Below are 15,533 nucleotides of genomic sequence, written 5' to 3'. Positions count from 1 at the left end.
TCTAGCTGGTCTATGTGGCTTTTAGCATGCATCAGCTCCTTGTGAGTCTCTGTGATCTGGAGTTTGAGGTTGTTCACCTCCTGTTTCAAAACAGTGAGGATGTGGGCCAGGAAGAAGTTGACTTCAGTCAGATCATTGTGACCATACCTCTGGTTTGAGTCATCTGCCTTTACTTCTCTTCCATCTTTGTCCAGTTGCTTTTGGCTCTGCGGTTAGTTAGGCTGAGCATCTGCAACATTTAGGCACGCTTGTGGTGAGAGTAAGGGCAAGAGACTACTGCAAGATCAAACAGAATTTAGGGCTAAAGGCACAGTGAGCAGCCAGGTGTATAAAATACAGATAGGTTTAACAAATGACTTAAGATGGTTCTTGTGGTCAAATTATTTCTTAGTATTTCTTGCTGATGGCTCACGACAGGCTTGACCTCTGAACAAATAGGAAAGAAAAAGGGAGAGGAAGAGGAGAGCTTTCCTATTAGATTCTGCTTATTAGTGGTGCTCAAAATTATGCCCTAGTAATTGTTCAGATTACCCTTGTAGCTGGCTCATAAAATTGAAGCAACTGTTGTAAATAAACAAAATCAAGAAGGAGAGTATGTCTAGTTGCTTGTGGTTATATTGGGAAATTAAACCACACAAGAAAAAAAGGAAGATGTAAGTAAATCACAAAGATGAAAGAAATAATACTAGTAAAAATTAATAGCTGACTGCTATTATAATTAAAATCAATAAAAAGATTTAAAGAAGTGACTAAAACAGCAGAATGGGTTTAGATCAGTTCACACTGCATACACACAAGCTGTAGTTAAAGGCTTCACATAAATGATGCTAACCGCTAACTGTAGAAGCTATTAGTTAGCTTAGCCTGAGCGGAAGGGTTGCTAGGTGGGGTTAGCTTAGCCACCTAGCCTGGTTTGTTTACACCATGGCATCACAAGGTGATGAGTTAGCACTTCCTGTGACAAGTCGTTGTCATGGGAACCAATGCACACCACAGCAATTCAAACAGTTCATGAAGACTGTCTGCTCATTTCAAGCTAGTTACGTACAGAGTTAAAATGTGACGCTTATACTTTCAGATTTTCAAAAACTTGATATTACATTCAGTAAAATGCAAATATGTTTTGGCATTTGCAAATTTTACTCATGTAAACTCTTCTCTCTACTTTAAACAACGTCTTGTACTTGTTTAAAGGGTAATTACACAGTTTGCTGTAAGTCAAAGCTTGTTTAAGCATATATAGTTAAGTCCGTCTTGTGCAGGTATACTGATATTCCTTTCAGCGAGTGAAACACAGTTTTGGTCAAGAGGTAGCTATGCTTGTAGATGCAGCCAAAGTTTAGATGAATGACATCAATCTTAACTATAAAAGGGGAGCATTACCCAAATCTACATTTATATAACACTGTACTGAGATTCATTCATCAGAAACAGGTTAAGCAATACTGCAATTGGTATTTCTCCAACCAAAGCAGAATAATCAATTCTGGTACAGTTTACATGCCGCTGAGCTGAGATTCCTTCGTCAACACAGGCTTACGCTCTAATACTGAGATTAGGATTTCTTCGCTAAAATCAGATTAACTTTACACTGATACCATTTGAACATATGCTAAAATGTCTTAAGACTCTTTCTGTTACGGCAGAGGTGTCATTTCAAGCTATAGTTTTATCTGCATCTAACAAGCCAGCACCATCGATCTACATGCGAATCAAACGTTGTCAAACGTCATGTCGGAATTATCAATTATTAAACACACTTTTAGTTGGACGATGGTTTAAGCGAGTGGCGTTAGGCCATGCTGGCTTAACCGGCTCAATCTAGTGTCATATTTCAAAATAGCTCGTCGTGGATAGTCATGAGCATTTGAGATTTACACATTCACACAAGGTTTCCTTCCACTCCTACTGCAGACTCCTGCATTTCTGCGAACACACATTTTCATCTAATTTAAAAGCTTAATGCCCTATGCTGCCTAGGAACCTTTGTAGAAGCTATGGGTAAAGCACTGCGTTTGCAGTTCAAAGTCATTGGGGTCTTGAGAACCCCCTGCTGAGGGGCCTTGTGTGTTACAGGCCTTCTGTGTCAGGTCACATGAGTGGCACTGTGTGAGGGCAGGTTGTGCTGTCCAAAGGGGTGACTAGCTGTTGTAGGAGGCAAAGGTCCTGTTGGTGTCCTCCATTCATTCCAGGTTTGTCTGAGTCGGTGGCAGTAACCTTGGGACTTTCAGATCTGCCCTGCTTGGTGTCGGGGCAGCACTCAATCTGCATTCAGGCTTCTGGGTCTGAGAAATCCTTTATGCAGACTGGCTTCAGCTGCTGATAGCCTAATTGGAGTTTTTCTGGCTGTTAAGTCAAAACTCATAGTGAATCTGGTGGGGTGTGATCCAGAACAGAGAGCCTGTCTTGGTGGATCACACCAGTCAGGGACTTTGGAACAAAAGGGAATGTCTATTATGTTGGCATTGGTGCTGTGGTCTCCTAAGCTGCAGGCTCTGGCCCCTCCCCCCTTTGTGAAGGGTTGGGGGAGCTCTCGCTGCTGCTGCTGCGAAGTCCATCAGGTTGCAAGTTCCTTGTGTGGTCCATTTGTAGTTGTTCGGGCTGTTTCAGTTCTTTTCGGACCACAATGTGTTTGTCTCTCACGCTGCTGAATTGTGGAGTCAGTGTTTGATTTTCAGTTCTGCATGTGGGTGGCCTTCAAGGGCCTTAGCTTTAGTGTCTCTTTAAATTCAAACCTTACGTTCTTTAACTGGCAAAGTTCAACAGCTGTCAGAGCCTCCTGAAGACTGGTGACCTCCCTTAGTTGCTCTGCTCTGTCATGGTTCTTGCATCTGTCCTGTGCCTTCTCATGCTGAGTGGGTTGGTTCTCTGTGGAACTCAGTGACTTGCAGCGTTCGTTCAATTACCTCCTGTTGGAAGCCCGTATGAGCATGGGCTAAGGAGAAATTGAAGCTCCTTTTGGCTCAGGTCAGGTGTCAAGTGTCTGCTGGTGCTGCCGATCTCGCTGTCCCTTACTCTGCTGTTGCAGGTTGTTGACTGCTTTAGCTGAAGGGCAACCATCACATTGTTCCGCTGGGTCTCCAGGGGGTCCTGGATGGCAGGGCTGGATGTACTGGGCAGACAGGCACACTTATGGGGACATGAGAGAAAGAGATAGCACAGGCAAATGCAAGTTCGTACAGCTATGTGGGCCATATAGGAAGTGGCTGGCTGAAGTGGGGGAAGCCAGCATGAGACTAAGGTGTTTAACTATCTTGGATGACAGCTGTAAGCTGTGTTGACTGATGACGGGGCTGGTACACGTCATTAAACTATTACTCAGAGTACAGATGATTCCTTTCCAGAAATTATCACCATAAGGTAAATGAATAGAACAAACTGGTAGAGAGAGAGAGAGAGAGAGAGAAAAAATGAAATAAGAAAAGGGAAAGGAAGGAAAGAGGTTTTTTTTACCCATTTAGTCTTGCTAGGAGATATGGTTAAGCAGGTGTCACTGGTTCAAGTGATGACCTAATCTCTAGACTAACAGAGAAAGACCAGATGCCTTGAGGTCGAAAGGAGAAGAAACAACGGGAAGAGTTTCTAGTCCTTTCCGGAGCCCCAAGTGCACTGGACGGTGGCCGTACTTCATGTACTCAGCACTAAGGAGTGAGGAGGGGGAGCTGAGAGATAGGTGTTAGCGTAGTAATAACCTATAACTCATTATGCCTCATTAAGGAAACAACAGTTTCTAGAACTACTGTAATCCTATAGAAAAAGGGAAGAGGGTGATAGTAGAATAACACAAAAAAAAATAAAATAAAATAAAATAAAAACAGAAGGTCCCTTTAGACCTAGGGAATGTGAATACCCAGGTTGATTTAATTAAATGCTAAGTTTAATTAAATCCAACTTGGACGAACAGAGATATAGAAAGAAAGTGAAGGAAATAAAATGACACGTAGAGGAATGAAGTTGAACAAAATAAAATTCGAATTTCCTAGTAGATTTAGAAATCTAAAAGGAAAGTTAAACAGACAAAATTGATTTAATTAAATTTTCAAATTTAACCAAATTCAACTTGGCTGCATAGGGATAGTCAGGTGAACAAAGTATTAGCATGAAGTAGAGATAGGCAACTAAACAAATTGATTTAATTAAATTTTAAATTTATTTTAAATTCAACTTGACTGAATAGAGGTACTCAGACTTGACAACGTGAGTGACGCCACATACGCACACACACATACAAACGGTTTAAACTAGAGATGGGTGCCTTTTGAGGCGTGCCTTGTGAAGCTTTGGAACTCAAATGAATCGTTTGTGTTGCATCAGTGATTCGGAGCGTGTGTCAAACTGCCACAGTCACGTGATTTCAGTAAACAAGGCTTTGTGATGCGTCCTAGCAGTTTCAAAGTGTTTCAATAAGCGCTACAGTTTACTGAAATATCATGTCTTGACAGAAACCTCAGGTTTAAGGAGGATATTAGATGATTCATTGATCACATTTAATTGATAACATTTGTGAATGGTTTATTAAAGATGTCTCATATTCGCTATTCGTATTCATGTGTCTCTAGTATTCACTACGCTTACTGTTCTGACTCGCAAAGGGGCGCTTTGAGCGGTTCGAACAGTGAATCGTTTGTGACGCAATTGATTCATTTGATTCGGAGCTTCACAACGCATTGTGTTCCCATCAGCGGTTCAAATCAAAATCCCTCCTAAAGGGAATCCCAAAGTCTATAAAGTCTTTGGCTTGAATGCTTCACGCTTGCACATGTCTAGGTGCTAGCAGGGTGCTAGCAGCTTTTAGTCGAGGTAAAGGGTTTTAACTCGTAGGGCATACGCGTAGGGTTTCTATAGAGCTAGATTCGGCTACGCGTGATTCGTTGTTTGCACAACAGTCTGTGATGTGGGTGTGCTGCTATCAGACTTTCAGAGGTGTCTGCTCTACACGCTCTGTTGTCATGCGTTGCCAGGAGACCAATGCCAGCCCGCAACACGATCAGAATGGAGCAGAATTCTAACCGCGTTGCAAGCCCGCATTAAGAACTCCAGTGTGGTCACGCATAACTCACAAATCACAACAGCACATCACTTCACAGACAGTGGTGATTGCTAGTTAGCTACGCTAGAATTTACACCACAGGTTCGTTGCGTGTGTTTCATATGTGCGGTCCCGCGCATGAATATGAATACAGTGACGGAACGAACAGTAAAAAGGCCTTTAATCGGTGACTGGGGAGTCTCGCCCAGAACACCATTACAAACGCTGTAGTGAGATTTCTTCGTCACACAGGTAAATTTATGCTGCTTAATCTGGAATTCCGTCATCAGAAAAAGGCTTATGCATTTACAGCTGAAAGTGGGGATTTCTTCGCCCAGATTCAGGTTAGTTTATTTGTTCGTGCTGCTAATCTGAGATTCCATCGTCAGAAAGACTTATGCATTTAAAGCTGAAAGTGGGGGTTTCTACGCCCAAGTTCAGGTTAATTACTTTTGATACCCTTTTGTACGCGCTACTAATCTGCGATTCCGTCGTCAGAAAAGTTTTACGCTCATTTAGCAACTGAAATTATGATTTCTTCGATAATTTCAGGCTAGCTTCTTCATACAATTTAAACATGCATTATAGCATCGAGGAACGTTCTGCCGTTCAAGAGAATGTGCATTGAAGCACCAGTTTGTGCATGTATAAGATGTTAACAAAAATTATGCCAAAACACATGATTGATTACTGGTCCATCTGCAAACAATTGCTTAAAATGATGCCTTTCGTTCTCCACCAAATATGTAGCGAAAATTAACTCAAAGGGGAAATATTAATAATTATTCATAACTCATTATGATTATTAATTATGATTAATTATGAATATGTAAATCCGTTAATCAGATTAACTGGACGTAGCTACATTAAAATTAACATTACAATCAGTTAACCTGTTCGTCCAGTGAACGCTCAGTGTTGATTTTTTATTAATTCTAAGAAATGTCAATTTCCAAGTTATGGAAAAATAATATTTCTTATTGTACTGTACTACTCAGAGCACGTAGTCCGGATCTATCACTTAAGAGGCAATTCATTAGCAGACGGAGTCAGAACCAAACGTGTATTGTGCACAATCTTTATTAACTAACTCACAAACACATAACTAAACTAACAAACACATAACATAACATACATAAAGGGTCACACACACACGCAAGTCCGAATGAGTAATGATAGAGTTGAACCGGAAGAGATGCTGTTACTAGAGCTACATGAAATGTCAAAGACAATCTGGAAAGGACTCATCAGTTTCTTTTAGCAATAGCAAAGGTAAGTCTTTACAAATCAATACTAAATCGCTGTTTAGCATTAAAATGTACGATACTTGCAAGATGACTTTAGGCTGAAGAGCGTCGGATCTGCAGGTTGAGGATAACTCTTGAAGTTATCATCTGAAGTTGTTGCCAGTCTGTTGGGTGATGAGCACATGGCTGGGTGTTGTAGGCCAGGGGCCTATCAGCCTTGCGGCCGGGCCTAGAGAGGCCGGCCGCAAGGAGATTTGTTCGGTCGTCCAGAAGCAAGGAAGAAGAGAAAGGAGTGTCACTGTTCACTGGGTTTTAACCTCTGGTCAAAGTCACACCTCTCAGTTGTTGACCGGACCACTGAAGATGTTGTAATTCCGGGTGGCAACACCCCTCCTGTCAGGGCTTTTACAACCTAGAAAGATTAACAAGCTGAGTTCTTGAATCAGATCTATTAAAGATTCTTGTAATACTGATGTGTTGCACAGGTATGGACATACCGCATACACAAGCATTTAAATCTTCCCGCTACGAACGTATAGACACTAAACATGGCATGATTGAAGTTACCGTGCAGGTCATAACATTTAACAATCATCAAACATGTAAATACAATGAGTACAATACAACATCAGTAATAATGGATACCATTTCCTGAGAAGGATTCATTTATAGCACAGTCTGTCTATACATTAATGCCATAGAGTCTGTGTTCTGTGTGGAAAATGCAGGGAAGATGCAGATTTTCTGTGTCTCTACTCTGTTCTCCATGCGGCAACCACATTCCTCATAAACTTGTAACTGAAAACTTCCCGGGGGATGGGGACAGACTCCAGAGTGAGCTTAAAACTATTGGTTAACTAACCAATAATTGTGTCTGATTTGCCTCAGTCATTACAATTTTGAGCGAATCTCGACATATATATTCATGACATAAAGCTCATTTAATCCAATCACCGCGCTGTAGTATGCATAAGATTATAATTGCGGTATTATGCATGAGGAAGTATCACTTCTCTCGCCTTGGTCTCTTGTCATTCAGAGACATATCGTTGGTGTTCGTTTCCTAAGTGCTACAACACAATATGTTTTCCAGAGACGCGACCAGAGCAGAGGTTTGTGTGCATGTGGATTGTTTTGCTGAAAAATACGATTGTTTTTATGATATACAGGCAGAGAGCGCATATGCTCGGTTTCAGTGCGGAGCTCCGCGATGAGTTTAATAACACTATCCACGTGGCACATAGTTCATACAGAATAAAGTATCCGTGTTTAAAGTTTTTATTTCACACATTCTCCTGCACCAAACATTAACCAGCACGGTGTCAATGCACACATATTTTCATCAAGTTGTGGAAGCTTGTTCCGTCGCATTTGCATCAGGTGTACTCATTTTGTAAAACTTGCCGCATTCACGTTTGATCCAACTGCTGAGCACTGGCTGGTGGCTGCGTGTCTCTGTGGTGTACCTCATCATGCAAATAGCCAATCGCGTTCTGCTCTTTCTAACGGCTGCGCCTCAAGTCAGTGAGAAATGCTGTAATGTATATATCGAAATAGCGGAAATGTGTTTAAAAATCATATCACCGTTATCGAAAAAAATTATATCGCGATATATATTGATATTGAATTATTGTCCAGCCCTAGTATAGGGTCTAACATACATGTTGTTGATTTTGATGATTTAACAAGTTTAGACAATTCTTCCTCTCCTAAAGCAGAAAATGAATTGAATTTTTCTTCAGGGACACTACAATGCACTATCTGACACAATACTGTAGTAGACGGTTGCATGGTTATAATTTTCTCTCTAATATTATCAATCTTGCAAGTAAAGAAGTTCATAAAGTCATTACTGCTATGCTCTTTGGAAACATCAGAAGTTGAAGCTTTATTTCTTGTTAATTTAGCCACTGTATCAAATAAATACCTAGGGTTGTGTTTATTTTCTTCTAAAAGTTTTGAAAAATAGGCAGATCTAGCAGTTTTTAAGGCCTTTCTGTACTCAATCATTTTCTCTCTCCACGAAATGCGAAATACTTCTAGTTTTGTTTTTTTTCCAGCTGCGCTCCATTTTTCTAGCTGCTGTTTTTACGGCCCGAGTGTGCTCATTGTACCATGGTGTTGGATTAATTTCCTTAATCTTTTTTAAACGCAAAGGAGCAACTGAGTATAATGTGCTGGAAAAGACAGAGGCAATAGTTTCTGTTGCAACATCGAGGTCTTCTAAGCTGTCTGGTATGCTAAGGTGATGAAACTGATTAGGAAGATTATTTATAAAGCGATCTTTAGTGGTAGAAGTGATGGTTCTACCATATTTATGGCAGGGAGGCAGTTTAGCCGCTTTCACTAAATGTAATATACACGAGACTAGATAATGATCTGAGATGTTGTCACTCTGCTGCAGAATTTCAATGGCATCAATATCGATTCCATGTGACAATATTAGATCTAAAGTATGATTATGACAATGAGTGGGTCCTGACACTTGTTGTCTAACACCAATAGAGTTTAGAATGTCTGTAAATGTCAATCCCAATGAGTCTTTTTTATTATCTACATGGATATTAAAATCACCAACAACAAGGACTTTATCTGCAGCTAGTACTAATTCTGATAGAAAATCGGCAAATTCTTTGATAAAGTCTGTATGGTGTCCTGGTGGCCTGTATACAGTAGCCAGCACAAATGTCAACTTACATAATGTTACGTAAAGCACCATCACTTCGAAGGAATTATATTTGAAAGACTTCTGGCTGATACTGTAAATATTACTATAAATTACAGCAACACCTCCCCCTTTGCCTGACGAGGATTGTGTCGATAATCATAACCTTGAGGACTAGACTCATTTAAAGTAATGTAATCGTCTGGTTTTAGCCAGGTTTCTGTCAAACACAGCACATCTAGATTATTGTCTGTGATAATATCGTTTACAATAAGTGCTTTTGAAGAAAGTGATCTAATATTTAACAATCTAAGCTTTATCATTTGTTTATCATTATTATCTCTATTTTTTATTTGTTGAACATCAATTAAATTTTTACCATTGAATGGGTTTGGAAGTTTTTTTGTTTTTACTAATTCAGGGTACAGACACAGTCTCTATGTGATAATATCTAGGTGTAAGAGTTTCTATGTGTTGGGATTTATCTGACTTCTGTAACGTGAGGCAGCTAGCAGACGGTCGGTTTAGCCAGTCTGTCTGCTTCCTGTCCTGGGCCCCAGTTTGTCATGTTTCAGCTCTAAGACTATGTGCCATATTACTAGAGAGAAGAGCAGCACCATCCTGGGACGGATGAATACCATCTCTTTTCAACAGGTCAGGTCTGCCCCAAAAACTTTTCCAATTGTCTATGAAACCTATATTATTCTGCGGACACCACTTAGACAGCCAGCCATTGAGTGATGATAATCTGCTAACTATCTCATCACTCCGATGAACAGGAAGGGGACCAGAGCAAATTACTTCTCCTGACATTGTATTTGCAAGTTCACACACCTCTTTAATGTTAATTTTAGTGATCTCCGACTGGTGAAGTCGAACACGAATAATAATTTTAGAATATTTACGATTAGCATTAGCCAGCACTTTTAAATTTGCTTTGATGTCAGGTGCTCTGGCTCCCGGCAAACATGTGACTATGGTGGCTGGTGTCTCTATTTTCACGTTCCGTGTAATAGAATCTGCAATAACTAGGGCACTTTCAACAGGATTCTCAGTGGGTGCGTCACTGAGTGGGGAGAACCTGTTTGATGTTCTTATTGGAACGGAAGAGTGGTGTCTTTCACGGCTAGGCCGCCTCACCGTTACCCAAGTGCCCTGCTGCGCGGGCTCTACAGCCGGAACCGAACAATGTACAGAGTTCACTAAGCTAGTCGCATCCAAAACAGTATCTGAAGCCCCTGCATTCTTACTATCCTCGATTAAAGTTTGGATGCGTGTCTCTAATTCTGAGATTCTCTCTGTCAGCCTGACTATTTCCCTACATTTATGACATGTAAATCCCTCGTCGCTGACAGAGAGAGCTATACTGAACATGTGACAGATGGAACAGGAAACAATTCTGGGAGAGGATGACATGACTCACCGTGTTTGTAGACTGATCCGATGACAAGTTAACAAGCTAGTGAGATGCAAACGCGTTGTAACAGCGATTTAGATTCAAAGATTACAAGCTAGTGACGTCAGATTAATGTGGTAGGCAATAATAATAATATAAGCAACAGAGAACCGCGCAGAAATGTGCAGCGCAAAGGAAAACCGGTATCGTAAGCACACACTAGACTGAAGCGCAGAATAAAATGAGCGTTGCAAATGATTTAGTAGGTTTGAGCATGAAAAATATGTGGCAAAGATAAAATAGGATTACAGCTGTCATTGATTTTTGTAATTGATTATATTTTTATTTTTGCACTACTTTATTTTATTTTGCCATTTATTATTTTTGTTTGCAAAACTTACTTTTTTCCGCTCAATACTTTATTTTTCCTTTGCAATTCTTTATTTTTGTTTGCAAAACATTTTTTTATTGCTCAATTCTTTTGTTTTTGTTTTGAAAAACTTTATTTTTGTGCAAAACTTTAAGGCATTAATTTGACTCCATACAATATCCAAATCAGTGAAATTGCTGTTACCATAGAGATGAAAATATTGGGATTTTTTTTTTTTTTTTTTTTTTGACAGAACAACCTTTTCTGTCACGCAGAATGCTTAAACATTAAGCATTAAAATAGGATTTGTTGTTGTTGTTGTTGTTGTTTTGCGTTTCTTTCGAATGTGAGCATTTTGGAGAAAATGTGGTGGACTCGGTGCATGAATACTGTGATAATCATTGCACTGGAGCGGTATGAATATATTATGCAAATTAGCGTGCAGTGCTACTTTGTATGTTTATAATGTGTTCTTATACTGTTGTTTTGTATTTATTAACATTTTCAGTAATTCGTCATGTATGAATTATACAGAGCTATCCTTCTTATTTAATGTTGTGGGTAATTTATTTCTCACCATTTCTGTGAATTGTACGTTTTATAATGTTTAATGAGGTCCATGCAACGCATGCCTTTTGCCAACATTGTGCTGTACTTGCATTAAGCACAGTACATTAAGTACACATACATACACCAGTGGTGTGCGGTGGTGTTTTCAATTGAGGAGGCAAAGTCCTCATTTATGTCCCTGTTACACAATTATGCAACTATGTAATGCTCTATTTATTAAAACCAAGTATAAATGTCATCAAGTTAGTGTTTTTACTCATTTTTACATTTATTCCAAAATAATAACTAAAGGCAGTAACAATTTAAACTATTATTTATATTATTATTTACTAATATTCAGCTTTTCTTTTTAATAGTCAATTTATTTTCTGCAGTCATCAAGCTTGTATACACTCACTCACAGACACAGATTGCTCACTAATGTGTAATAGGTGAGAGTCTTATTAACCATTTGATGTATGCTGATGATTTAGTTATTCTGTCCCGTTATAGTGCTGGATTACAACAGTTGCTTCATATATGTTCAAGTTATGGTGTGCAGTATGAGATCAAATTTAATACTAAAAAGAGTGTGGTTATGATTGTTAAATCCAAAGAGGATCTTAAGCAAAATTTTCCCTCTTTTTATTTGCGTGACCAAGTATTAAATGTGATGGATAAAATAAAATACTTGGGTCACATTATCAGAAATGATCTAAATGATGATGATGTGCAGCGTCAGTGCTATAATTGTATGGACAGGCAAATATGTTGGCTCGTAAATTTTATATGTGCACAGATGATGTTAAAATAGCACTTTTTAGAGCTTACTGTACTTAATTTTATACGGCACATCTATGGTGTAGATACAGTAAAGCTAAAATGAAAAAGCTTCAGGTAGCATTTAATGACGCATTAAGAATTTTGCTCAAGCTCCCAAGGTGGACTAGTGCAAGCCAGTTGTTTGTATTCAGTGATGTTCCTACTTTGCATGCTGTACTAAGGAATTATATGTATAATTTCATATGTTGATTAAGTGACTCACGAAATACAATTATAATGGTCATAAACAATCTTAAATTTAAGTGATACAAGGTACTCCTCCTGGTTCTGGAAGCACTGAAACGCAAGTTTGTATGTTTTTTTGTTTTTGTTTTGTTTTTTTAAATAATGTGTGTTGTATGTAAGTTTGTATGTTATTCTTTTCTTTTCTTTTATTTGTCTGATGTGGAATAAAAGTGTCTGGAATAAAGAATGAAATGAAAAAATGAATACTAAAAACCCAGAGTCATCATGTTTTCAGGCCATTTCAAGTTTGATTTTAACATGACACAAAGCAGTGATATGTAAGTGACAGTTGTTTACTTACTTTTTAATTAGTCTTCCCATTAATGCCATCACTGTGTTAATTTAGGCCGATTCAACGAGAATGAGCACAAAAACAAGAGGCGGGATTTATCGCACAAACCAATCATGTCCAATCATAGCGCAGTTGAGGCATTGCCTCCTCTCACGTGACTTTCCCCCATTCATTCTCAATTACCCCCCACTAAACGCACCACACACTTAGGGGGCTCTGCTTTATTTCTTTGAGCTGAAGGGAGGCACAGAGACGCAGACTCCCCGCTGTAACTTTACCTGCAGGTGTCGCGGTTTGGCAGTGTTTCTTTAGAAAAACTAGTGACTTTTACACTTTTTAATGTCAAATTTTGTAACATTTGCGGTGTTTTATTTTTGTAATATTATTTTCTCATCCAGTTTTTTTTTGAGGAGGCACTGCCTCCCTTGCCTCCTTGGAGGAAACGTCCCTGACATACACACAGAAAGTGAAAGTGGATAAACACAAGAAAGAAACGTCTTGGTTACATACGTAACCCTGGTTCCCTGAGTATAGAATGAGGACATGAGATAAATTTTTTTAAATTTATTTATTTATTTATTTTTTATAAAGTTTCATCTTCAAGATTTCAAGTAGTCAAAAGTGAAGAATCACCCATGTATGTTTGTGTTTGTTCCAGGCACTGAGGGTTATGGGTAAGATCATGCGGGAGAGCTGGCATGCCAATCCAGCTGCTCGGCTTACAGCACTACGTGTCAAGAAAACCTTATCTCAGGTGACTGTGGTCAAGGACGTTAAAGAATAATCCAGCGACCTGGTTCCCCACTTATCTCTGTCCGTCAGTGTTATTGGGACATTTGAAATGCTCAGTTGAGATGCCAAAGATTGCAGGAATTTAAGAGGGAAAGACTGTCTTGTGACCTGAGCTTTGAAAAAATGAAGGAAAGTGTATTCTGTTTTGTAGTCAATAGATGGTGATAGAGTACTGATATACTGCTACCTCAACTGATCCTACAAGTGCCAAATGCTTTGAGTTGCACATTATGCTTTGTGCCATAAACGTTTTGCTTGGTGTAATTTAGTGTCACAATTCAAATGTCTGTATATCTGTTTTCATAAACTCAGCAAAAAAAGAAATGTCCTCTTACTTTCAACTTCTTTTATTCACAGCAAATTTCTTAACGTGTGAAAATGAACATAAATATTGTATGAACATAAAAACATTTAACACCTGAGACAAACTTAAGTTGCACAGATATCTGACAAAACAGAAATAGAATAATGAGTGAACATATGTTCCCTGAACAAAGGAGGAGGAGGGGGCTGTAAACTGTTCGCACAACACAGTGGAAAAGAGCCATTAGTGTCTTGAGGACTGTTCCACAGGTGCATGTGCTATAATTACTTATGGTTCATTGAGCAAGCATAAAAAATAATTTCCAAAAAAGCTTACTTGGATTGTACAAAATTATCTTTAAAATATAGTATCCCATATAGTATTTTGTTTTAATACTATATAAAATATACTATTTTTTTAAATTATTTTTTTGCTGAGTTTATATACAAAGGACCAAATATATATATATATATATATAAAAAAACATTGTTAAGACCATGTGTTGACGTCAGACAGCATAATGTGGTCTGCAACAGGAAACTGTTTTTTTTTTTGTTGTTTTTTTTTTTAGCCCAGCTTTGTGCAGGTTGTGATTTCCTGGCACTATTTTTTCTACTGTTTTAAACTGCTCACATCACTTTTGATTGTACTGTGTACATAGGATGATTTCCTGTAAGCCTTGTCATTTCAGAATGTAAAGGAAATTGGCTACATTTTTTGCTCATGTGCATATATCTGAAACAAACCCTGATCTCTGAAGAGGTTAAAAAAACAAAAAACTGATCATCCAAAGCAATTTCACAAGATGCTTCATATATAGCAGAGGTCTCCAACCTTTTATGTATCATGGACCAGTTTCGGAAAGAAAAAAAAATCTGATAATCCAAAGCCTCTTGAATAGATGTTTCATCTAGAGCAGGGGTCTTCAACTGGTTTTGTTTTGAAAATATTTTTGGGGAAACGCCCAGGCATTGGGGGGGTTGAGGTGTGATCAGAACAACGATTAATCTGCTAATTTATATATCCTTCCATTCCATCCATCAATTCTCCAAACTGCTTTATCCTCTGCAGGGTCACGGGATGCTGGAGTATATCCTAGTGTCTTGGTCCACAGGCTGGGGACACTAGGTTCACACACAGGCACGCACACATTCACACATTCAGTCACACTTACAGGTGACTGTGTCATGTTTAGCCTGTCTAAAAATTGCTCTTCAATGTCATAAATTCTCAGTGGGAAAGTGGTAGCTCAAGTTGTGGCTTTCAGTAGTTTCCCTGTTTGAGTAATTAACTCTTTCCTCACAGGCGTTTACTAAAGTTGCCAGTCAGCGCCAGCATTTTTTATTATATTCAAAAAATTTCATGGCCCCCAGAATAGCCCGGTTTCACTGAAGATGCTTAAGCCTAGTCCAGACTAAAATGCATGTTTGTGCTGTTTTAACTGAAAGCAACTTGCACTGACTTTCTATCTTAAAATATGTCAGTGCCATTATTTTGTCTCGAAATGCACACCAGTAATGTGTTTTTTGTTTGTTTGTTTGTTTGTTTGTTTGTTTGTTTCTAAGGCACGTTTATAAAAATTAAATATCCTAATTTAACAAAGGCCTACTCCTGGCTTAATCTAAGCCTTGTCTGTGAAACCAGGCCAATGTATCAAAAGATAGAACAGAGCCTCTGCTTTGAAAAAAACCCTACCGTATAACAGTATAAACATGGATTGCCAGAAAAACTTGTCAATGGCAGGGAAGTGTTATATCATAAATATCATGATACCATATTATGAAAAACATACAATAATTTCAGTTAAATGCAGCTTTCCCT

At 38.7% G+C, this 15,533-nt stretch overlaps 1 protein-coding gene across 4 annotated transcripts in view; it reads left to right on the top strand.

The window, feature by feature from the left end:
* LOC125258680 (activin receptor type-1C) overlaps nucleotides 1–15,242 on the top strand; it is a 109,407-nt gene extending 94,165 nt beyond the window's left edge. For all 4 annotated transcript variants that reach the window (XM_048175643.1, XM_048175645.1, XM_048175642.1 and 1 more), the window contains one exon: nucleotides 13,275–15,242. In XM_048175643.1, the coding sequence (XP_048031600.1) occupies nucleotides 13,275–13,400 (126 nt within the window). In that variant the 3' untranslated portion in view covers nucleotides 13,401–15,242. The remainder of the gene's footprint in view (nucleotides 1–13,274) is intronic.
* The last annotated feature ends 291 nt before the right edge of the window (nucleotides 15,243–15,533 follow it).

This window comes from Megalobrama amblycephala, linkage group LG23, assembly GCF_018812025.1.
Source record: "Megalobrama amblycephala isolate DHTTF-2021 linkage group LG23, ASM1881202v1, whole genome shotgun sequence".
In the NCBI taxonomy this organism is placed as follows: Eukaryota; Metazoa; Chordata; class Actinopteri; order Cypriniformes; family Xenocyprididae; genus Megalobrama; species Megalobrama amblycephala.
This window is presented reverse-complemented; position numbering and strand designations above follow the sequence as displayed.